This window comes from Typopeltis vanoorti, chromosome 26 (genome assembly GCF_054136105.1).
Source record: "Typopeltis vanoorti isolate ZY-2024b chromosome 26, IOZ_Tvanoo_1.0, whole genome shotgun sequence".
NCBI lineage: Eukaryota > Metazoa > Arthropoda > Arachnida > Uropygi > Thelyphonidae > Typopeltis > Typopeltis vanoorti.
The window spans coordinates 27,063,426-27,089,359 of record NC_143574.1 but is presented as its reverse complement, the minus strand read 5'-3'; the positions used below and the strand labels follow the sequence as shown (position 1 = coordinate 27,089,359).

At 36.9% G+C, this 25,934-nt stretch overlaps 1 protein-coding gene across 2 annotated transcripts in view; it reads left to right on the top strand.

The window, feature by feature from the left end:
* The window catches only part of LOC150092430 (calcium load-activated calcium channel), a 109,353-nt gene that overhangs the window by 49,066 nt on the left and 34,353 nt on the right, over positions 1–25,934 (top strand). For both annotated transcript variants that reach the window (XM_090414890.1, XM_090414891.1), the window contains exon 3: positions 16,456–16,515. In XM_090414890.1, the coding sequence (XP_090271016.1) occupies positions 16,456–16,515 (60 nt within the window). The remainder of the gene's footprint in view (positions 1–16,455; positions 16,516–25,934) is intronic.

Here is a 25,934-nt window from a genome sequence, read left to right as displayed (position 1 = left end):
CATATAATCAGAGTATCTAGGATGGGAGACTGTTGTTGTTTTCCTTTTCCGAGGTAAACTAGATCCTGGGGTGTTGACTGTTTAGGTGTGTTAAGAAATTGTGGAGTGTATCCAGGCTATGCAGCCAAATGAAGAACACATCACCCATGTAGCATAGCCAGACAGTGGGTTTATGTGGGGCAGAATTTAAGGCTTTTTCTTCAAAGGTCTCTATAAAGAAGTTGGCCAGGGGTGGAGAGAGTGGAGAACCCATGGCAGTCCCCTCTGTCTGTTTGTAGAATTCTCCTTGCCAAACAAAATAGCCAAAAATAGGGTCGAGATATCGGGAGGAAATATGGCTTAGATGAGGTCTAAGGTATCTTTGAGACATTGGTGAATGAGGAGGAGACATCAAAACTGATCATTATGTCAGTGGATTGGAGTGTTATACTGGCTTTAAAGTGGGCTGAGATTTTTATGTGTTACAGTGTGTTGGCAGTATATCGTGTGAGCACTTTGGCTAATTTTGGAAGTTTATTTTGCACTTGGTTAGACTATGATAAATTTAGTTTAATTCTTTATCCAAGTGTGAGCAAACAAAGTTTGCGCCTGAAAATATCTTCAGGACTGAAGCAAGGTGGAGCAACGCCGGACCAAGCTCTTATCACTCCTTGTCTCAGTATCTAACACCATGCAAAGCACATGTCCTTGCAGACATGTATGATGCTATGCATTGAGGGAAGGGCCACTACTCAGACCAGTTTCAACCTTTATTGAGGTCTCGTCAGTGGGAGGCAGACCCAGAGGTGGTGACACTAAGGCAGAAGCAATGGAGAGGTCATATTTACCTATATGAGTTGCCAACCGGTGTACCACCTTATTATTAAATTACTCTGGATTTAGAGAAAGATGTTGGAAGTTTATTTTGCACTTGGTTAGACTATAATAAATTTAGTTTAATCCTTTATCCAAGTTGAACAAACAAAGTTTGCGCCTGAAAATATCTTCAGGACTGAAGATATTTTCTGCCTCCCACTGACAAGACCTCAATAAATGTCGAAACTGGTCTGGGTAGTGGCCTTTCCCTCAATGCATAGCATTATACATGTCTGTAAGGACATGTGCTTTGCATGGTGGGAGATACTGAGACAAGGACTGTTGAGAGCTTGGTCCACCTTTGCTCCGAGTTGCCAATAGTTGCACCACCTTGCTTCAGTCCTGAAGATATTTTCAGGTGCAAACTTTGTTTGCTCACACTTGGATAAAGGATTAAACTAAATTTATTATAGTTTGGCTAATTTGTATGTGGATGAATCAATGCCATCCATAATGTGATTTAATGGTGCAGTTTGTTTATGGTCCATATATCTGGGAGGAGTCTAGAATTATAAGGATTTAGTCTGCGACTTCTACAAGCCAAGAAGTAACCTTTTTAAGGGGCCTATGGAGTGATTTGTATAATGATGGGATCATAATCTATAGGAAGATAAGTAAAATGATCTAGAAGTAAAGAGGCAAGGCTCACCTGAGTAATCTGATTGGTTTAAAATCACTGTGGCATTTCCCTTATCTGCTTAGGTAATTATTATTCTGTTGTTGCTTCAGGCTAATTCCTTTGTAAGGGAAGATAGGTTTATTACAGTGTTCGGAGGTAGCTGAGATTTGGAAGCTGAACTTTTTTGTAGATTTTCAAATTTCGTAATGCGCTGACATTGTTTATATTCTTTGACATTCTCTCTGTGCTGAAGCATTCAAAATGTCAGAAAGGATCGTCCAACAAATGCTGAACACATTGACTGTGTGTTCAGCATTGTGGCAAGCTCTTCTAGTGCACGGATAGCTTCATTGGTGTCAGCCATGAGAATGAGGGTGGCAGCAATCCCATAGAAGCACAAAGCTAGTGCGCCTGTAAATGCACAGAGTTTTTGGTGAATCAGTGTTTTAATTTAACACAATTCAGGATCATATTGTTATCCCGGCAGCATTTTAAAAAGGCTAATCGATTCAATTGTCTGGATATCTTCAACTTGCCGTATTGACGGGCCTTGCATGTGATGGAATCTCCATGGGTGGTTGTAATTCTTGTAGATAAGCTTATCTGTTGGTTATACATAGCTTTTAATTTTTCAGGAAATGACAACATATTGACTTTTCCAGAAATCTCTCGATATCCCTCTAGCTGCTTTTCAAAGAAAGATGGATTTTAAAATGTTTAAATATTTAAAGCATCTTTTTAATACAGCCTATTATAAAGGTGAATTCAATAAGCCATTTACTAACTTCAAAAACTTCATAGGCTAGCAGTTGAACAGTATCAAAATGACATGAAATGTAAAGAATTAGTGTCATATGCTGCTGATGTTGTTAAAGAAAATTTTAGTTAAGGACATCAGACTCTAGTAGTAATGATTCTCTTCTCCCTGATTGTAAATGTCTGTAGAAACATCTACAGACATTTCAAATGAGGGGAAACTCATTTATTATATGAGATGTATAGATAAAAAATCAGAAGTAGCATTTGCATACATAATTCCACTCCATGGAAGACTGATACTAGTTCCGTTCCACTGCCTATTATGTATTCTGGGGGGGGGGGGGGGGGAACGAACTAGCAATAAAAATTAGAGAGACATGCCAGATTTTAGAGATCATTTGAATTTGTCTGTTTTAAATTGTGTTATTATTATTATCTGAGACCTCCAGGGAGTCAAGAACTCATCGAGGGAGGCTGTAAATTACCTATCCAGCTATCATACCTTCCCTTAAATTCATTTATACTAGATACACTCACTACCCCTAAGGGCAAATTATTCCACTCACTGCTCTCTGAGAGAAAAACCTAGTCCTTAATCCTTTCTTGACTGAGAACAACCTTAACTTCCATGGATACCCCCCCCCGTGTTCTCTCCCCGCCTTCCATATAACGAAAAATTTCATCATTTGAAATGCTATAACACCCATTCAAAAGTTTATAGACCTCTATCATATCATTCCTCTTTCTCCTGTTAACCAGAGTCTGTAATCCATATACTGGCAATCTGTCCTCATAATCTAAATCCCATAAGATATAATCTTTGTAACTCTTCTTTGCACCCTTTCTACAGCTTCTTTATTCCCTTGGAACCCGAGAGACCAAATCTGAGCACAGTAATCCAAGTATGGTCTTATCAAAGCCTTATAAAGAGGCAAAATTACTTCCTTATCCTTACATGTCAAGGTTGTTCGCTTCAGCATAAAAATTATCCTCTGAGTTGTATTTGCAACTTGTGCCATGTGACCTTTGAACTTTAAATTCTTATCCACCAATACACCAAGATCTCTTCAGTTTCTTGTAACATGACCCCGCTAATATAATATGCCGCTGGATCTCTCATTACGCCAAAGTGCATAACTTTACACTTACTAACATTAAACTGACAGCCATTTTCGTTTGACCAGATTTCCATTCTATTCAAATCATTTTGTAATTGCTGAATATCAGTAGCATTCCTGATTGCCCTGCCTATCTTTGCATCATCAGCAAACAATTGCAAATCCGATGATAGACCCTGCTTGAAGTCATTAAAATGTATAGATTGAACAATAATGGCCCAAGGACTGAACCCTGAGGTACACCACTGGTTACCTTAAATCTGGCAGATTCACACCCACTGTATACCACTTTTTGATATGTCTGTCAACCATCCCCTGATCCAAATCAATAGATTATGTTCCAATCCCATATTCTCCAGTTTACGCAACAGCCTATCGTGTGGTATCCTATCAAATGCCTTAGAAAAATCCAACATTATCATAGTGTATCCATTTCCTTTATCCAACTCTGCCATAACATTGTTATAAAATATGAGCAAATTGCTAAAACATGACCTTCCTTTAGTAAACCCATGCTGTTCCCTGCAGAGTATAGAATGATTGTCTACCCATTTCTGTATGCGAGTTCTTACTAACTTCTCTAAAATCTTCACTACCACACCAAAAATACTAAGAGGTCGGTAGTTAGACACATCAGTTTTTGCACCACCCTTGTGCAATGGAACTATATTACATTCCTTCCATTCCTGTGGTATCATTCCTGAGCTTATAGATTTCTCTTTGTCGCTGAAATTGAAACACTGGTAAGTTATATACACTCAGTGGACAAAATAGATAGGTATATCTAATGTTTTGAGATACACGACATTAGTGCAAACAGCCTGTACTCTCTGAGCTATTGACTCCACCAGGTTCCAGAGGTAATTCCAGCATTATACACACTACACCTTAGGTGTTGGTCCCAGATACATGGATCTGATGTCTCGCTCTACGGCATCCCAGAGAGATTTGATTGGATTTAAATCTGGGGACCTTCGAAGCCACTGGATGGTCCAGAGCTCAGATGAGTATTCCTCAAGCCATGTTTGGGTGTTTGTGGCCCGGTGGGGCAGTACATTGTCCTGTTGAAACAACCCCTTGACTGCAGGATGTGCTAAGGCCATGAAAGTGTGTAGGTGATTAGCCAGCACATTTTGGTAGCTCGCAGCATTTAAGGACCTCTCCACACACTAAAGGACCTAGTGTGTGACATGAGAAGACTCCCCAAACCATCACAAAGCTGGCCTGGCGTGACGGGGGCCATGGCCTCATTGCTCACAGGATTCATTAGACCACGTGTCTGGTCCGCTCTGAAGAGATGAAGTTTTGATGGTCCCGACACCAGGCAAGACACAATGCCTAATGATGAGCTGTTAACAGTGGCACATGGTTAGGTTATCGGCTCCTGTAGTTATGTATGCAGAGTAAGCTGTACTGTTTGCTCGTTGATGCTGCTTGGACCTCCGACATTCAAACTGGATGTGATTTGTGTTGCCATTGCATAGTGGTTTGTCTGTATGAGCGTGGACAGTCTATGTCAACCCTCAGCCACCTCCACTTGCTTGCTGGCATGTCCGTTAATGGCATGCTTTGCTTGCAGTAGACCCCTTGATACAATTCCCCTTGAGAATCCTAGCGCAATAGAACAATCCATCTGTCTTTCGTCAATGATACATCCACCATTAAAGTTGCTAAGATTGCCACATTTACTCGTGTTCGCAGATTGCAATACACTGTTGGGAAGCCCCAATGTCTGCCTATTTACCATCTGTGTGTGTGGTTTAGGTATGTTTCACTCTGTGTGGGAGATGTCAGTGTCAACTTACCATCATCCCTATCTCTAATGTTTTGTCCATTGAGTGTGTGTGTATATATACATACATACAGGGTGTTCGGGATAAATTTGACAGTTTCGTAAGGAAAAAGAAAATCTTCTTTGTATCTATTAAATTTAATGAATTGACAAAAAAACATTACAGGCAGAGTTAATTACAATACTATCAACAAGATTTACTCAAAATAACCACCATTAGCATCGATCACAGCTTCAATTCTGCTTCGGAACCTCGAACAAGCTGATGCTACAGTCTCCCTGGGAAGGGCCGCAAAAACTGTTTTAATTTTATCCATTAACTGGGCTTTTGTATTACTGGAAGTGCGATTGGTGTCTTTTTCAACTGCGCCCCATACAAAATAATCCATGGGGTTAAGGTCTGGGGAGTTTGGAGGCCAAACATTTGGACTGGTGAAGTCGTAGAAATTTTCAGACAACCATTTTTGACTTTTCCCAGAGGTGTGGCAAGGGGCCGAATCCTGCTGCCATACATACGGCCTACCATTGGCTACCCTTGTTATCCAGGGCTTGACTACAGTTAGCAACTCCACGAACAAAGCCCGAATTCCAATGCCAGGGTTCTTCAACACCTGTTCCTGCAGATTTGCGAGGAATTCTGCTGTACGAACGCAATCAGATCGTCTGCTAGGGATCTTTCTTCTTGCTACATCCTCGTAGTCACCATTGCAAGTCTCTAGTTCATGCCTGATTGTTTTTACTGTATTCAGGGAGCATTGGGCAGCAGTCGTAATATCCTTATTTTGATGGCGGGCACAAATCATCATGATACAAGTTATTCTCTTCCATGATTCAGGTGGGTTCCAGCTATCCATCCTTTCTGACATCTTGTATATGAATGAAGAAGGGTCCAAACTTTTCAATGAAGAGAAGTGTGTGTTAATACATGTAACTTACGGAAAAATATAATTAATTATAAATATGTCAAATTTATCCCGAACACCCTGTATATATATATATAATCTTTTACTGCAATATGGAGGCGAGTTTTTTTTTTTGTTTTGTTTTGTTTTCTTTTGTGACCGGTAAATCATCATCAAATTCCTGACATGTACCCTAAAGGGGTGTACTGGATATGATAGTACTACATGAAAAATTTACATCATTACTAACTTCCTATCTACAATTTTCCTCCAAATCAGTCTGTTACTTGTCAAGACTCCAACATTATCAGATCTTATATTTCTATCTTTTAAGACACTTTGTACCGTATCAATCCACCTATATCTTGGTCTTCCTCTGGGTCGTTTTCCTGCCAACCTGGCAGAGAACACTTGTTTTGTTAATCTTTTCTTGCCCATTCTGTTTAAGTGATCATACCACCTGAGATTAGCTCTGCAAATGCATTCCTGGATGCTGACAATGTCGAGTTCTTTCCTAATATCCTCGTTTTTAATATGATATTGCCACTGATGCCATCTGTTCACACCTATAATCATTCTCGGGACTCTCATATCTGTGGTCTCTAGTCTTTGTTCAAGTGTTTTACTTCTGACCCAGCTTTCAGATCCATAAGTTAAAACTAGTTTGAACACTGTCTTATATACAGCTAATTTAGTGTTCAGACTAATTTCTCTCTTATTCCATATGAATTTCTTCAATTGACTTCCCACCGTACCAGCTTTGTTGATTCTGTTGTCTATTTCTATATTTAATTTACCATCTTCACTAAAAATCGTGTCTAAGTAGCTGAAATGTTTTACTTGTTCCACAGGTTCCCCGTTCACAACACAGTTGACATTTTCAACAATTCTACCTATTTTCATTGTCTTTGTCTTTTTAATGCTGACCTTCATGCCATATCTATTACAACAGTTATTCAATTTAGTCAGGGAATCTTGCAAACTTGCAGCGGATTTATTTAAAAGTATAACATCGTCTGCATAAAGCAAAGAGCTGACATTAACATCTCCAATTTTGATATCATGTTTAATACCACTTTCCTTCATAATGTGATCCATATAGATAATGAATAACAGAGGGGATAATGTACATCCTTGTCTCACACCAGATTTTACATTAAACCATCTTCCTGTACTTCCTTCAATTCTAACTGCTGACTTACAACTCAAATAAAGACTAAGTAATGCTTGATATAATGTCCCATTGACACCATATAACTGCAGCGTATTGAATAGCTTCTCTCTTGGCACCTTGTCATATGCCTTTTCCAGATCGACAAAACTTAAATACAGATCTTTGTTATATTCCCATCCTTTCTCAACTATTTGTTGTAAAGTGAAGATCTGAACCTTACAGCCTCTATTTGGCCTGAATCCAGCTTGTTCTTCACTAAGAATATTTGCATAGATTTCTCAAGTATACTTGCATAGATCTTGCCATTAACACTCAGTAGGGAAACACCTCTGTAATTCTCACATTCAGTTTTATTTCCCTTTTTATATATGGGTGCTGTGAGAGCTCTACTCCAATCATCTGGAATTCGTTCCTCTGTCCAGCCTTTCTGAACTGTGCAGTGCAGCCACTGTAAGACTTATACCACTATACTTCAGCATTTCTTGTTGAATATCATCTACTATTGTTGCCTTTCCACATTTAGCCTTTGATGGCTTTTTCTACTTCAAGTATGGGTATGTATTCCTGACTGTATGCCTGTTGAGTGTTTTTTACCACTGTGCTATCACTGCTTGTGTCATTTAGCAATTTTTCAAAGTAATTACTCCATACTTCAAGGATATCTTTTTCTCCTGTTTTCATGTCGCCTTTATCATCTCTAACTCCTTGTACAGCACTCTTTCCTCCATTTCTAAGCTTCTTCAACAACCTCCAGAATATTTTCCCATCTTCTTGATATTTATTTTCTATGTTCTTGCCAAAATCCTCCCATGACTTTTGTTTAGCTAGTTTTACACAGGATTTTGCTTTCTTACATTCATCTCTGTATTCTCTAAGAGCAAAAACTGACTTATTTGCCAGGAACTTTTGATATGCTTTCTTCTTTTCCTTCACTGCCTCTTTAACTTCCTGTTTCCACCATGGAGTTCTGATTTTTCTATCCTTGCAGAAAACCTCACCACATGCCTTTGGCTGAATCAATCAGGGTTTTCTTGAAGGCTTGCCACTGAATCTCCAAGGTTTGGTTCCTGTTCTCAAACTCTTCATTTTTGAAAGGGAGATGGTAAATCCTGTTTTATTTTATAGCCAGGTCCGAAACTCGGATTGAAATCCATAGAGTTTCATGCCGAAAAAACTATCGGTGGGCCCAAGTGTAAATGATCACTTGTGTAGTACAACACCAGGGCAACTCCATGCAAAGGTGGAGCAAGCTCCTTCACTAACTTTAATATTCTCTCATAATGTAAAACCCCAGCTCCTAAGAGATGTGTATATATATATATATATATGTATATATGTATATATATATATATATATATATATATTGTTTTACATTATGAGAAGAGTTTACTACCCAGACCGGTTTCAACCTTTTTTAAGGTCTCATCAGTGAGTAGGTAGATAGACCTGGAATATCAAGGTTTTTAAATGAACACGAACTTACATACCTCTACTATCAAATTGCCGAAGTGGTGCACTCCGATATTGTTAATTACTAAGATAATAAACCGAAGGCTATTTTACCGGCGAATTTGTTAATTGAAAGGTAGATGGTAAATCCCGTTTTATTTTATAGCCGAGTCCGAAACTCGGATTGAAATCCATAGTTTCAATTAACAAATTCGCCGATAAAATAGCCTTTCGGCTTATTATCGCTTTCATTTTTTTTTCAGTAATCTTTGTGTATATTCGTCTACAGTTCACATCTGAGAGCTGCTCAACTTTTATTCACTTTAAAACTTTCTTACACATGTTATTACTTTCAATATGAAATTCAATTTTATCCTGCTCAAGACTAAATAGTGATCGCTCCCAATTTCAAATCCTTTGTACATTCTGGTGTCCTGCACCAGGCAGAATATATCACTATCAACAACAACATAGTCCATGAGACATTCCTTGCCTCTTCCCTCCATGTGAATTTGTGCAACATTTTTATGTTGGAACATGGTGTTAGTAATAACCAGTCCATGTCCTGAGCAGAAATCCTACAGGTATTTGCCATTATTATTAGCTTTGCTCTTTTCTCCAAATTTTCCCAAAATATTTTTGTATGCCTCACAATCATTTCTTACTCTGCTATTTAGATCCCCAACAAGGACCAACTTTTCCTTTTTCATTGTGTCAGTTACTTTTTCTAAAGCATCAAAAAATTCCTCCACTTCTACCTTAGTAGAACTTTCTGTGGGACCATAGGCACAAATAAGTCTCATTGTCCAATTCCCTATTCTGATATTTGCCCATCACTCTGCTTGAGGCTACCTGCCATTCAAGAAGATTAGCCTCGTATTTTGTGTTGAATACTATGGCTACTCCTTCTTTTCCTTGATTGTCATTTCCTGAATATAACATTTTGTATTTTTTGCTCAGAAAGATCTCACCAGTTTTTGTCTTTTTTGTTTCAGTCACCCCTATTATGTCGATCTGGTACTTATCTAATTCTTCAGCTAGCTCCATTTCTTTGCCATTTAGGCTTCTTATGTTGATAGTACCGATCTTTAACTCTGGTGATGTTGAGTTGGGGTGTGCTTTCAGATTTGTTCCAGTAGCTGACTTTTTGCTGTTTGCTGTTTCCTGGCAAAAACAGTGGGGGGCTTGTTTAACTGGGCGATGTCCCAGCCGGCATGAAATTTTGTCATGTTGTACCATAATTTTTTATATTGGTTTAAGCCAATAAGAATACAATTTGGTCGGCTAAATCCCAAATTGCCAGCCCATCCTCGTTCGTTCAGTATCCAGGTAGATACCCAACACGGTGCACCACGAGAAGATGAGGATTGGACATTAGATCAGAAGCCCTGGTCGGTTCTCCACATTCCTTTAAAGGCTATGTGGAGGTCTCCTCTCAGTTATACAGCTTTGACCCTTAAGCACCCATTTTTGTGACCGGTAAATTTAAGTGGTATTTCTGGAGCTCTGCTTATGAGACTAGCTGGCTTACAATTATCCATTTTGTATGATGACTGTCACTTATGAATTGACATGTTCCTTACAAATTTCCATTCAGAAGGGATGAATCCTAATCTTGACTGATCAAGATTAGGACTCATCAAGTTCGTTAAAAAATAAACTGGTTCATTTGCTCTGTCATCAATCACCTGTTTTGCAAACCTTTCCTCTTCTATATTGCTTAAGCTACTATACCACCTTGGAGTAGCTCTCTTCACATATTCTTGAAATGAATGCTAATAACATCAAGTTCTTTTCTAATATTTTTGTTTTTTCACGCAATTGCTATTAATGCTGTTTGTTCACTCTTATTTTTATTTTATTTATTTTTGTTTTTTACTTCCATGTCTGCAGTTTATTCTCTAATCAATTTTTATTTCTAACTTATTTGTGCAGGTTGGAATGTTAAAATTGATTTCAGTGCGTATTGCAAAACTAATGTTTTGGCTAATTTCTCCGTTAATCCATATAAATTTGTTCAGCTTGGTCCCAATATGAGCTTTATTAATCATGTGGTCTATTTCCATATATAATTTACCATTCTCATTGTGTTTTTTCCCCAAATAACTTTAATATTTTACTTCTTTTATAGGATCTCCGTTGATAATTTAGGTGATTTTTCTGTCACTGGGTTATTTTCTATGTTCACCTGCTTGATTTTCAACCCAAATTTGCTATAACATTTGTACTATATTTATTTAGCAGTATAATATCTGCATAAAGAAAACAGCTAACTTTAAAGTTTAATAACTGATTTTGATATTAGGTTTAATGTCACTTTTCTTTATGGTGTGATCTATTTAGATAATAATCACAATGGAGATAGTATACACCTTATTTTACATCACATCTTTCTGTAAATCCTCCCCTTCCCTGTTCCCATTTGATAACTGTAAGTGGTGGATTGGACCTCCCAGTGATCGTGCTGGCTCCTCTTTTTCTTTGCTTTTCATCCCGTATTCTTAGCTCTATTTCTCCTGAGTCTTTTTTTTATTTTTATTTTTTTTTTACTATCCTTTCTTCCAGACCCCCATCTCTGGGATCCAGTATCCTGCTGTTGCGTTTGCTGTGCAGTATGACCTTTGGACATCTGGAAATGGGAATCCTTTGCGTTTTGCACCTTTGGCGAGATGTGCAGTCCTGGATGGCCCAGCCAGGATCAGCTAGTGGTCTTGCCTGCAAGGTCAACAGTGTTGCAGTAAGTCTTTCATCCCATAGTCCACAGGGCCTGTACCCAAGGCTTGCCGTTGGTGCTGGTATAGCATCCAGAGTAGCCCTGGCATTCCACTTCCTAGCACAGTCATTGCTTGCTGGTCAGTGGGCATCCATGTGTGGCTCCATATTAAGTGTGGAGCTCTGGCATCGAACAAAAATACCTCCTGGGCATGAATTCTGCATCCTCAAATGTTTTGGGGGGTGGGGGGCTAAGAAAGTCCAAACCAATTATTGATACTTCAGATACGTTGGTTCTGTTATCAAACAATGTTGCTCTTGCAATGGGAGGAATACCAATCACACCTCATAAAACACTGAAGTCCTGTAGAGCAGTGATATCAGTATGGTACGTAAGGATGGTTACCTGTTTCACACAGGATTATCATCTTTACTTTTGATACATCTAAACCTCTCCCATCTGTAAAAGCAGGGTATCTCAACTATCCTGTTAGACTATACATCCCTAATCTACCGAGATGCTTTAGATGTCAGAAATATGGGCATGCCCAAACTGCCTGTTGTGGCTTTGCCACCTGTGCCCAATGTGATAGTAAAGAGCATGATAACAAATTTTGCTCTGCAAAGAAAGTTAAATGTGATAATTGTCAGGGACATTGTAATAATAGGTGTTGGCTGCACCATTGTAACGAAATGATGTTGAATGCGTTATTGTAACGAAGGCTGTTTGCCTATAGTGTAAGCCTGTTTGGTTATCGTGCTATTGTAATATCTTTATTCTAATTAGCAGTGCGCTCTTGCTTTCGTAACCTTTCTTACTTATTCTGTTGCATACTATGTTTATCCACCTTTCATATTTACTAGTCGTATGCCTATGAACACTGTAAAATTTATTTGTTAAGACTGCATCACCAGTATTTCTATATCGGCATAAGACTTAGTAATATGTCTGGTAGATCTCTCTCTTACTAGCATAAATTCCTTTAATAAAGTTTACATAAACAGTCATGGTTTCTCAAGTACTTAAACTACGCTTTTAATGCTTTAGTTGTTTCCGCTCACAGATCCCAGTTTGTTTAGGAACAGTGCATTGTAAAATAAAAGATCAGGTGGCACTCTATTGACATAAATAAAATGCATTTATTTACATTAATAAAGTACATTAATTAAACGATAGGGAGATTACTCTCTCTACCTATCCTTTAGACTTTTAGCATAAAGAAACAAACTTTCCCTTTTCAATACTAAATACCTATACAATATAATTACTCAATTACTTCTCTGCTTATTAAATCAAATTACTGAAACTAATTTACTCACAAAGAGGCTAGCTAGCTATGCCAAGTTATCTCACAAATTATATTTCAATTAAAAACAAATCAGAGGACTCTCTTATAGATACTTCTTATTACTATTTCTTATCAGTCCATCTATAACAAATCTCCTAGATTACAAAAGGAATGTACAATAAAAGATGGAAGAAACTTACAGAGGCTCTGTGTCGCACACTCATCTGAAGGTCCTGCATTAAAGTCCCTATGCTTTTCCTTTCATCTCGGACCTTTGGCTTCCACCTGGAGAGTCTTCCTTCAGGGGACATTTCGTCGGGATATTGGCGGGCTTTAGACTGCAATTTTCTGGTACTCGAAAAGCTCGGGCAAGAGGTTTGAGCATGCAGGCTTGAAGAATGCTCTGCGGCTTTTGCCTTCGGTTGACCTCCCGCGGCAAAAAGACATCCGACCAACACTTGGCTCAGTCCCTTTTTATTTCACATTCTCCAGGACCTTGCACGAAGGGTTGTAACCCCCAAAGAATTTGGCACAACTCCTTGATCTTTTGTTAAGACCGACCCGTTCTTTCTTCTCCTCTGCACACTCCTTTAATCCTATCTTGTCGGGCAGCGGAAACTTGTCTGAAACTTGCTGATCTCTTTGACACTAACTTTGAAGGTGTTTATACGCAGAGCTCAGAAAAAACTTTCTCGTACACTTAAATCATAAACAACTTTCTTGTACCCTTATACATAGCTATTTTTCAAAGTTCTGGTGGCAAAGCATTGCCTTTGTTTTTTACATTCTAGAAATTTTTGTTAAAGCAGTAAGTACAGTCGATTCCCATAAGGTTATTTTTTTGTAACAATCTCATGAGACTTGACCTCTGTAAAAATCGATGTAAAGCACTTTGGCATTTCCAAGCTGCATCGAGTTTTACAACATCATCCAACTTACTCCCATGCATGTTAGAAGTTGAAAGATGAAAAAATACAAAAAATTAAAATAGAACAAATATATCGTATCAGACTGAAAAAATGAAGTTAGCCTCCCCCCCCCCCCCACACACACACCTGTCCTGAGATTCTCTTATGTTGAGAAAGTGTCAGCTAAGAAAATGTCAATAGCATTTCAAACATGTATGTCTATTCCACTCTGATAATTTCGCCATACCTGAACTTTATGATCATAAGTGCTTCTCTGTTGAGCGCATCGTGATCTACAATTTCACTCCAGAAACAATTCCAAAAATGGTTCCGTTCAATTAGAACCCGCTCGTTAAAAAAATTATGGCAAGAATATAACGATAAACCACCAGATACCTGCACAGAAAAAATTTATACCTCAGTATCCACTAAAAGCAAATTAAACTTGCTAACTGACCCTGACACATCAGATGATGTACTGAATACTTTACCATATAAAGAGATGAACACTGCTGTCCATATTTCCGAAATCATTGAGAAATATATAAACCTAAAAGGTGAGCCCTCAACTTCCTGAAATCCAGATAGGTCTACAAAGCCAGAACAAAAGGAAAATTTTTGCAATGGAATTATTGTAAGTTTCACCAGAATATTGATGATATAAACATTTTGCTGCAATGAGGACCCTACCTTATGGAACTTCACTATTGTACATAAGGACAGAACTGGAGATGGTCCATGGCTGTGGTGGAGTAGGTATCGTAGTGGGTAGTCATACTCCTTTCCATCATGTCCAGCTTAATGATGCTCTGAAATTATTAGTGATTTGCCTATCCATAGGATTTCTTATTACAGTTTGCTCAGTTTATTTCCTACTGGCTGCTGAATTAAATTGATCTCGATAACCATATCTTGCAACTTCCTGAGCCCATGCTTCTTATTAGATGACTTTAATAAGCACATCACTTGGTGGGATAGTGGCAACATAAATGAATGAGGTCATATCATTGAACGACTGAGACTCAATACTTTCTCCCATATGCCTACCTGCTCATATTCTGCAATTGATGTTAAAAATTTGCTCCCCTGCCATTTTTCCACTGCTCATGTGTGATATTGAAGACATCTGTGGAAGTGGTCATTTTCCCATTATTTGTACAATACATGGGCTATATGGATGCTCATATGGAAAATGGACCTGGCTGACTGGAACACTTTTTCCTAGCTTGCAAAATTTAATGCTGCCCCAATCAGTCAAACACCTATGAAGCAGTAAGGTATGTAACAGATTGCATCGTTCAGGCAGCAATATAATAATAATAATAGGAAACATACTCTTCACCCAAATTCTGAATTAAGAATGAGACAAATTATTGTTTTAGTAACAACAAAAGCTAAGTTCTTGGGACTCATCTTTGACATAAAACTTACATTTCTTGCACACATTTGTTAATTAAGAGAAAAGTGCAAGAGAGAATTGAATCTTTGCACTCTGTTCTCTGCTAGATAGTGCATGGATTGATCTTCATTGCATTGTCTGTATTGTGCACTTAAACATTTAAAGCTAATTATTAATTAGCTTTAATTATGCCCTAAAAAGTCTCTTCCAGAACATCCTGCATGGACTAGGCTGTTTTCTCTGCATTCGGAAGCTCAGTATCACACATATCGGATTGCCATATGTCCTTTTGGTATGTGTGTTAGAGATTATGCAAGCTGTTGGCATGGCACTGACAACATTATTATTATTATTATTCCAAGACCCCATGGAGTCAGACTCATCTAGGAAGTCCTTTTGTCATACACACAGCTCATCATACCATGCCTTAAACACACTCAAATTCTTGCAGACACCATGCTCTCAGGCAAGGCATTCCAATCATCCACAACTCTACATGCAAAAAACCTGCTTCTTACTCCCCTGCTCATATCCTCCTTATACAGCTTCCAGGGATGCCCTCTAGTTCTTTAATAATCTTCCACTGTTTGCTGTAAAACTTCTCCAACATTGATCCTATAACAATTCCTTACTAACTTGTAGGTCTCTATCATATCACTCCCCCCCCCCCCTCTTCCTCCTGTCTATTAGACTCTGTAAACTGCATCTTCTCAACCTTTCCTCATATCTGACATTGCAGAGATCAGAAACTACAAAGGTAGTTTCTGATCTCTGATCTCCGCAATGCCGGATATTAGTTGCTTTGGCCATAATTCTGAACAACTCAACCCAGTCCCTCTTGTATGGTATGTTTTCAATTCCATTGATACCACTATAGTAGTACTTGATCACTTTGAATATGGTTGAAAGATGTCAATCTTACTGTTGTTAACCTTATATGCTTCTGTCATGATAACATTCTGGTGGCATAGTTTATAAAGCACAATGAGTTGTACTAAGGATCCATTTCTTTTCAGAGGCTTTGCAGATTTTAAAATGTTAGCTATGTCTAGTTGGATATTACTGTCAATATGGAAGGGGAGGCTGTACATCCTTGTTCTATTTTTGCATGATTAGAATGTTGGGTATTTTCTTTGGAATTAAGGCATGGTTATGGCCAAAGGCTGAGGGTGTTGATAGCCTCTTTCTTGAGCTTAAAGGATCATTGAACCTATCCAAATGAAAAAATAAATAAAAAATTAAAATATCATAGGACGTCTAACTCCAGGTCAAAACAGAAGATTGTTATCACATGTTGCTTATAATTTACATGATCAAATAGAATATTGCTGCTTTGAATTCATTTGATAATCCTTTTTCTTTTTGTATGCTCCTTCATTGTATTCAGTTGATGATATTACAATCTGTAATTTTATTATGCTGATTATTATGAATTGATCTAACACAAAAAAGTACCATTAATTTAAATTTTTATTTTAGTAGAGAAGAAAAAAGAAGCACATGGAGAAACAGTGGACAGACAACAGAAGAAAAAAATTGGTAACAACAGTTTTACAGAGAAAACAGATATTAGAAAACAATTAGTTTGAATGAAACCATTTTCCTTTATAGCATGTCTGTTGCAGCTGAGTAGACTTATATTTTAGTATATATTATATTACCCTTTTTTTAGACTACTTATGGCTTTGCAAAAGGATCGAGCACTTCTTTCTCTTCACACGTGTAAATACATGCGTGCAAACATGTACTAATATTTTTTTTATTGCTTCATTACAATTTTTTGTATCGCTGTAGAAATGTAGATAAGTGTAAAACAGTTGTGTAGTTTTAGTTTTATGCAACTGTTTTACAGAAGACTGAACCAATATTTCTGACTTTGATTTTTATGTCAGAAGTTAGAAACTTGTTGCCCTCAGACAACATGCAACTTCAAGCATACTAAAACATTACTCTCATTTTGTATGTTGAGTAAAATGGGAGGAGAAAAATAAATCAAATATCTACTCTCAAACATTAATATTAGTACATATATAAAGAGGAATTTTCATTTATATTTAATAATGTTACATATTTCATCTTGCTAATAAATTCTATAATTCATTTATGTTGATTATTATGGATTGGTCGTCTAACACAGTGCTTCCCAAACATCTGGATGTCAGGGCCTCCTTTGCAAAAATTAAAATATTTCACGGCACCCCTCAAAAAAAAATCGTAATAGAGAGATATATTATTATAATATTTATTGTATTTATATTCAATACAAAACATACACAGCGAATATTGCAAAAATAAATGCATATATTACATTTTTGCCTCTTACCGTTTGGTTCTGAAGACGATGCGGGCTGTTCTGGTAAAATATGAAATACTGTCCTTTTTTGTTGAGTCTGTTTCTGCTTCTTCTGATTGTTCGCGGGAATTTTTTTTTAATTTTTTATCAGCCACTTATCCATCTCAGGGTTAAATTTTTTAATGTAGAATAGATCAAATAATATCACCACTTACCGATACTGGCACACCACAGACTGATAACATGAAATTAGTGAATATTACCTGAATAAGGGAATCCCTGAACCAGGAACATTTTTCTCATTTGTGACTTTTCTCCCTTTAAGGTAATTAAGCCTAACACGAAACAGACAGCAAAGGCAGGTTATTAAAACGCGCATATGATTGGTGCAGTATTAACAAAAGATCGCGCAACCGAAAGACAAAAGCATAGCTGACAATTGAGTTGAAATGCTAACTCTCTTCAACCGAATTCCATATGTGAAACTGCCATAACATTCATTTTATATATATATATATATATATATATATATATATATATATATATATTACTTAGTTTTAACACTTTTACGAATTTTAACATGTTCCATTGAATTTTATTGCTGCCTTGGGAAATCGAACTCACATACATCTAATTAATAACAATAGTTTTTAGTTAGATACTGTGTTTGCCCATGCAACATATGGTTTTGTTTCAGTCTATACAGCATAGTTTCTGTATGAGGGGACATGTGATTCATTGATTAGTGTGTTTTTATCTCAGTTGTCTCTAATTGCACTATTTGTTGAGAAATATATTACAGACTCCTCATAACTTATTCACTGGCATAATAAAAGTACTTGTTTTTATTGCCTCTGCAGTATAGTGGCTGTTAGGGAGGGCGTGTTGTTTACCACTGCAAGGAGTTACTATCTCCCCACATGAACTTGTTTAAGCTTTTTTTCATGTGTGAGGTATATGCAAAACTTTTATTGGTAACAGTAAACTAGCTCGGATGGCAGTGATAATATAAAACGAGTTTTGATATGTATATAAAGTCAATATCAACAGTCCCTGATTACGAACGTGATGAAAGGGACAGGAAGATTTGGAGCTTCCCTGGAAAGCATTCGAAGTAAATACAATTAACCACTGCATTGAAATGAAACATATGAATAAGCAATATTTACTAATATTCATTAAGCGCCGAAATATGCAGAAAGCAAAGTTTGTGAACCAACACCAATGTGTGAATTTTTCCATTAAAATATTAAAAATAACAAAAAAAAAAATAATAAATAATAAAAGTTAAATACGTTTCTTTTAAAATAAAAAAAAATCTACTTAGTCTTAAAACATTTTAAATTTGTTTTCATTATTTCACCCCCCCTCCAACAAAACCTACGGCCCCCAAGGGGGCTGCGGCCCACAGTTTGGGAAGCACTGGTCTAACACAAGAAAGTATCATTAATTTTACAATACTTTGTAGTACCAAACATAAAATAGAATCATATTATGCGTGATTTGTACCACGAATACATATTTTTGGCATCTCTGCTCTACATCCTTCAGAGCATGGGGTTGAATCCTATAGTATTGATGTTTTTGAATGAATGCATGGTGTGTGACCACCACCACCACCACCACCCTGCTTATTTGAAGCCTTATCTGCTATCCTAAACTTGAAATCCATCCATTATTGGTACTGGAATTGTATAGGAGGATACACTGCCAGCGCAAGCATGCATAAATTAAGAGAAAGATGCCAAAACTAGATAAATTGTATTTCACAAAAAATATTATCCTTGTTTTTTCCTTTATCCAAGTAGGAACAAACAGAAGTTTGCATACAAAGTATCTTCATGGCTAGCTGGTTGATTTCACAGCAGATGGTCTTGGTATCTCATAATGCACAGCATGTCTTCTTTAGATGTATATATTGACATGCATTATGAGATGGCTCACTATCCAGCTCAGGTTCAACCTTTATTGAAGTCTCATCAGTGGGAGCTATATTTATGCAGATACTGAGAAATAAATCAGTGCCAAAATCATATTTTCCATATACAAATGGCAAAATATGGTGCAGTAATAGCGAAATAATATGGTGATGTACCATTTTGCTACTTGTATATGGAAAATATGACATACACTGATTTATCTCTTGTCTCCATGATTATAGCTCTCACTGATGAGACCTTAGTAAAGGTTCATGAAGATACTTCACATGCAAGCAACTCTGTTTGCTCACATTTGGGAGGATAAAAACAAGAAAAAGTTTCCATAGTTCAGTCTGTGTCAAAGATACCCTTCAGTTGGAAAAGGTTCAAATCCCATCTAGGACATGAACCTTTATCACTACTTTTCAGTGGAAGGTGAATTAGCCGGTGTCCTGCAAAGAGAGAGTAGGATTTTTCATTGTGCAAAGCAGACAAACCATCCAAAAGAACATATGCAAATTACAGGCATAACAGCAGAGCAGTTAATCTTATCTGCATTAAAAAAAAAAAAAAAAACTAAATAAATAAAATAAAACTAAAAATAAAATAAATAAAATTGCTGCATTAAAATTAGATGTATATGAATCTGTGGAAATGTAGATCCTTCATGTGGTAAGATGGAGAAAAACTGCTTCTTTAAAAAAGACATTGCTTCATGAGTTAGACATTTTGAGAACTGGCATTTATCTGCATTAAAAAAAAAAAAAACTAAATAAATAAAATAAAAATAAAAATAAAATAAATAAAATTGCTGCATTAAAATTAGATGTATATGAATCTGTGGAAATGTAGATCCTTCATGTGGTAAGATGGAGAAAAACTGCTTCTTTAAAAAAGACATTGCTTCATGAGTTAGACATTTTGAGAACTGGCATATGCTCTCCTAATTTTAATAAGTTTGACTGAAAATAAAAAGTCAAAGATTTGATAGAGTGTCATTCCCTGTCCTTGACCACCTTTAGCTGCACCTAGAAGGCATAGTGAAGACATCACGACACTAACTTGAATATTTTGTTTTCTTATTCGGTTCTGCATTTTGTGTGTGTTTGTGATCACATTGTGATTGCTCTATACACCTTGATTCCAGAATTTGTGCACTCTTTTGGTATGCCTAAATATCTTGTCATGTTAGCTGTTGGTGTTCACCCTCAGTTTACGATGATTCACTCATTAAATTTGTGTTTGATGATGGAGTTACTATTTGGAGCTTTTCAAGAGTAAAAATTAAGTTTTTTTAAATCTCATACACCAGAGCTTGAAGGACTCATGTCATGCACATCATTGCAGGTGAGGATTCAGATAGAAGTTTTTTTTTTTTTTTTTTTTTTTTTTTTTTTTTTTTTTTTTTTTTTGAAGAGTTGCAGTTTAGTTGTTTGTGAATACTTTGAGGAAGGCTGTTCCAGAGGACAGAGGTAGACGGAATAAGAGGAAGTATAGGTTTGGTGTGTTTGCAGTTGCATTTAAATGGGATGCTGGGCAGTTGCTGCTCTCTTGTATTAACAGGTGCAATAGAAATTGGAGGATTGATGGTTGCTAGTTCGTTGGACTGGCAACCATAGAATAGACACATTGCATCTGTGAAATAGATCTGAAGTGGATCTGTAAGAGAAGGATCATTTATTAGCCACTTTGCTCACAGATTGCCTCTGGACAGCATGAGGAATTTTTAGGTGTATCACCCAAAACATATGGGTAGTATTTTAAGGATGAGCAGATTTGGGATTTGTATAGAGTTAAGTGGATATAAAATAGCATTATGAATGAAAGAGAATGTTTAGGAGGAAGTTATTAATGTGACGTGTTTATTATGCCAGTAGAAACTAGATTTAAATGTTAGTCCAAGCAGAGATCTGATCCTCTTGGGTGGATTTTTTTGTATTACTAAGGGTAGGTGAGCTGAGATCTTTTCTCAGAGAAAATCAAAACTGCATTTTGGTGGCATTGAAAGTGACCAGATTTTCTTCACTCTATGAATTCTTGTTTTTAGAGAAACTTGTGTCATAGTTCTATACAATATATACATGAAAACACAAGGTAAAAGTATTATTTATTAAATATACTGCCATATATTGCATTCTGAAATTAACAGACCATCGTCAGTGGCTTAAAAAACATTTGTTACAAGGTACAATGCAAACAGTTGATTCATTCAAAACAGAATGAGCCATGTGATGTTAAATTGCCAATGATCTAACTCCTAGATCAAAACAGAAGATTGTTATAACATGTTGCTTATAATTTACATGATCAAACAGAATATTGCTTGAATTCATTTGATTGGCGATTTATTGGCCATTGGCTGAAGAATAAATTGCTATTGGTGATTTATTCTTTAAATGAAGTAAAGGTTAATCATAACAGTATAAAAATAAATTGCATATATATATATATATATAAAACTTATAATATCATACTCAACAGATCATCAGATAGATGTAGTATCTAGTTGGTTTCTTAAGACCTTATGTCTTTATAAAATATCATTCTTGGTTTTAGTAGAGGGGGGGGGTGAAAAACACTTTATGATGTGTTATTCTAATCAAACGTTCCCATATTTTTGATAAGGATAGGCAGTCATTCCGATTTAAGTTAGGGCGGTGAAGTGGCTTCAGCACTCTCCTTAAATAAGCATTCAGGTTTGTACCAACATCCATGTAGAAGGTTTGTTTCAGGCCAAAGAATGTTGTGGTCTGTCTCTATTCCATGTTAATTTCAGACTGAAAGATATGGCAGTATATTTAATAAATAATACTTTTAGCTTGTGTTTACTCTAGTGAAGGATAGTATTGAGAGTAGTGTTTAAGACACTATTTGTAGATGATCTTAAAGCTTGGAATATCTGAGCACTGCATGGTTTGTCAGATGAGCAGGATGAATGTTGAAAGTGTTTTCATTTGGTCTTACTGACAAGACCTCAATTAGTATAACCAAGTGAAAAAACTTTCAACATCTATCTCTGACCCAGAGTTTTTTTTTATGTTGAGCCCATACACGAGAGGTTTGTAGATCAACCTATAATACATTAGTACCGTGTATGGGTTGGGAAAGAAGGTACTTGTTCACATTAGATTTGAATGACTGTAGATTGTATTCCCTAGGGAACACATCAAGGGGAAGGATGTTCCATAGTATAGTGGTTGCAAGGACGAAGGAGGAGGAGAAGAAATTTGTTCTGTGGGTTTCAAGGTGTATTGTGTAGGGATGTTGAGCAGCAGCTGCACGTGTTCCAGTGAGCTTAGAACTAAGTGGGGGAATTATCGATGCTATTTCGGATGACATTTTCCATGGAAATATTTGTAGAAACACATAGTGCAGAGACCGATCACCAGAGTAATTTAATAATAAGGTGATACACCTTTTCACTTCTTGTATATGGGAAATGTATAACTTCTGCATTACTTCAACCTCGATATCCCTTCTGGGTCTTGTCCTCACTGATGTGGCGTTGGAATATCTTGGTTACAGTGTCCATACAGAGGATAAAACCCAGGGTTGAGGAGGCAGATCCCTGGTGAACACCTACCTTTATTGGGAAGATGTCAGATTTTCTTATTGCTGCTCATTGCAGTGGTATGGTGACATTTTGATATAGCATTTTTATGCATTGCACATAGGCTTCAGGTACATGATGTGTCCTCAATGCCTTTTCCAGATCTAGGAAAGCCATGTATATATTTTTCTTCTTTTCTAGATGTTTCTCCATTAAGAGCCGAATGGCATGGATCCCATCTGTTGTTCCACAATTTTTAATAAATCCACACTGATTTATTAAGATTTCGATGATGGCTCTAACGTGCATGTCAATTAGAAAATCTTCATCTTGTAAGATATCTACATCACCTTTATCAACTATTGCCCTCCCTGGTTTTCTATCATCAGCAAACAACTGAATGTTCCCCTTCAAATCTTCTGCGATATCATTAATATACAAATTAAAGAGTAGTGGTCCTAGTACTGAGCCCCAGGGCACTCCACCATACTTCACCCTCTGATGTCTGTCTATCAGCCATTCCCCCCACCCCATCCATGCCACCAGCCTCATATCTATTCCCAAAGTTCGGCAGTATCACAGTGTAGCCATTTTTTTTTTTATCTAATTCCGCTGTCACCTTATTATAAAATGTGAATAAATTACTGAGGTAGGACCTCCCTTTTACATAGCCATGCTTTCACCCCCCCCCATAGCAGTGTTTCTCAACCTTCTTTCATGTATGCCCCATTTTTTAATATCAGTTTTGGTGATGCGCTACCCTTGCAATTCTTGTGTTCAAACACTGACAAAACCCATAAAAGTTAGCAAAAAAAAAAAAAAAACTAGGAATTAATTAAAATTTTTAAATATTCATACAAATTTAAATGTCATCAAATCTTTCAAAAATTGTATAGACCATTGAATCGTATTGGCCTTTCGAAAACATTAGCGATTTCATCATGGAAGTCTCAAATGTTCTGGAAATGTTTCTGCAGGTATTGCTGGCCTGGTTGGCCGAGCAGTTAGTGTATCCGCTCTCCAGCCAAAAGGCTGTGGATTTAAATCCCGCTGTGGGCATGGATGTTTGTGATTGTCTGTGAAAATACTAGTGGTAGTGGGCAGTGCTAGATGGCATTGGTGTAGATGATGATTGTAGTTGCATTTCATTTTAGTTAATGGATTGAGTGGTGGAGACAGAGAGCTGTAGAATAGGTCCCTTCCCTCAGTGAGTTTTTGGACTCTCCTGAATTGAGAACGTAATAAGGCTTGAAATGGCAAAACAGCAGTAACCAACAGTGAGAAGTTGGTGGTTAGTGTTATTTTACTCCTGTTCGCAATGACTGTGATACGTGGTATAAAAACAATCTTTTCTAGTGTAGAAAAATGGATACATTTTTAATTGGATGTAAGCAGGCATCTGACAACTGTGGAGCATCAATGTCAACAAATACAGGTTCACAGAAATAGTTAATGGATTGAGTGGTGGAGACAGAGAGCTGTAGAATAGGTCCCTTCCCTCAGTGAGTCTTTGGACTCTCCTGAATTGATAACATAAGGCTTGTAATGGCAAGACAGCAGTAACAACAGTGAGAAGTCAATGGTCAATGTTATTTTACTCCTGTTCACAACGACTGTGATACACGGTATAAAAACAATCTTTTCTAGTGTAGAAAAATGGATACTTTTTTAATTGGATGTAAGCAGGCATCTGATAACTGTGGAGCATCAACGTCAACAAATTCAGGTTCACAGAATATCACTCCAAAAGTAAAATCAAGAAAGTATTCAGCAGAACATTTAGATTTTGGTTTTACAAAGATTGAAGTAAATGATGAAGAAAGACCACTGTGTTTATTTGTTCGAAAATTTTGGTGGCTGAGAGCATGAAACCGAATAAACTTAAAAGACATTTGGAAACACTTCATAAGGAGCATGTTAACAAACCTCAAGAGTTCTTTGCTGCTAAACTGAAATGTTTTGAAAAGCAAAAATCTAGTATTCAAAAAGCTTTATCTGTAAATGAAAAAGCTTTACTAGCTTCTTGCAAAATTGCATATAAAATAGCTAGGGACAAAAAGCCCCACACTATCGGAGAAGACCTAATTCTGCCAGCTGTGATTGATATTGTGGAAACTATACTTGGGGAAAGTTTTGCTAAACAACTACAGTGCATACATCTATCAGATGATACTGTTGCTCAGTGAATTAGTGATATATGTGAAAAGATATACAGCAACAACTTTTGTTGAAGCTTTGTAATCAATTATTTTCAATTCAGCTTGACGAGGCAACAGATAGCAACAAGGATTGTCATTTAATTGCTTATGTTTGATTTTGTGATGGATTATCAGCAGTTGAAGAGTTGTTTTGTAAACCAATAGAAAGAAGAACCACAGCACCTGAATTGCTCAAAATATTGGATGATTTTATATGCAAGGCAAACATACAGCAGAAAAATTGTGTTGGAATTTGCACTGATGTGCTCGAGTTATGAGGAAAAAATCCCTATAATGTATTTCGACACATTGCATGATTCATAGAGAAGCTCTTGCTGCAAAGGAAATGAGTCCTGGTCTTAACATTGTGTTAACAACAGTTATAACTGTGGTGAATTACATAAAAATATGACTTAAAATCAAGACTGTTTTCTGAACTTTGCAGACATGGCTGGAGTGGAACGTTCAGTGTTACTATTTTACTGCAAGACAAGATGGTTATCATAGGGAAAATGGTTATAACGTGTTTATGAATTAAGAGACGAAATAGCAATCTTCTTGGAAGAGGAAAATCACGAAGAAGCAGAGAAGTTTAGTGACTACTTATTTGTGATGAAATTGATCTACTTGGTGGACATATTCGAGAAACTAAATATATTAAAATAATTTAGTTTAATCCTTTATCCAAGTGTGAGCAAACAAAGTTTGCACCTGAAAATATCTTCAGGACTGGGGTAAGGTAGTACAACACTGGGTAACTTGTAGCAAAGGTGGACCAAGCTAACATCACTCCTATCTCAGTATCTTCCATAATGCAAAACACATCTCCTTGCAGATATGTATAATGTTATGCATTAAGGGAAGGGCCACTACGACTAGTTTCGACCTTTATTGAGGTCTCTTCAGTGGGAGCCAGGCCCAGAGGTGGAGATACCAGGCAAAGCAATGGCGAGGTCATCTTTACCTATAAGAGTTTGTGCCACCTTTTTATTAAATTA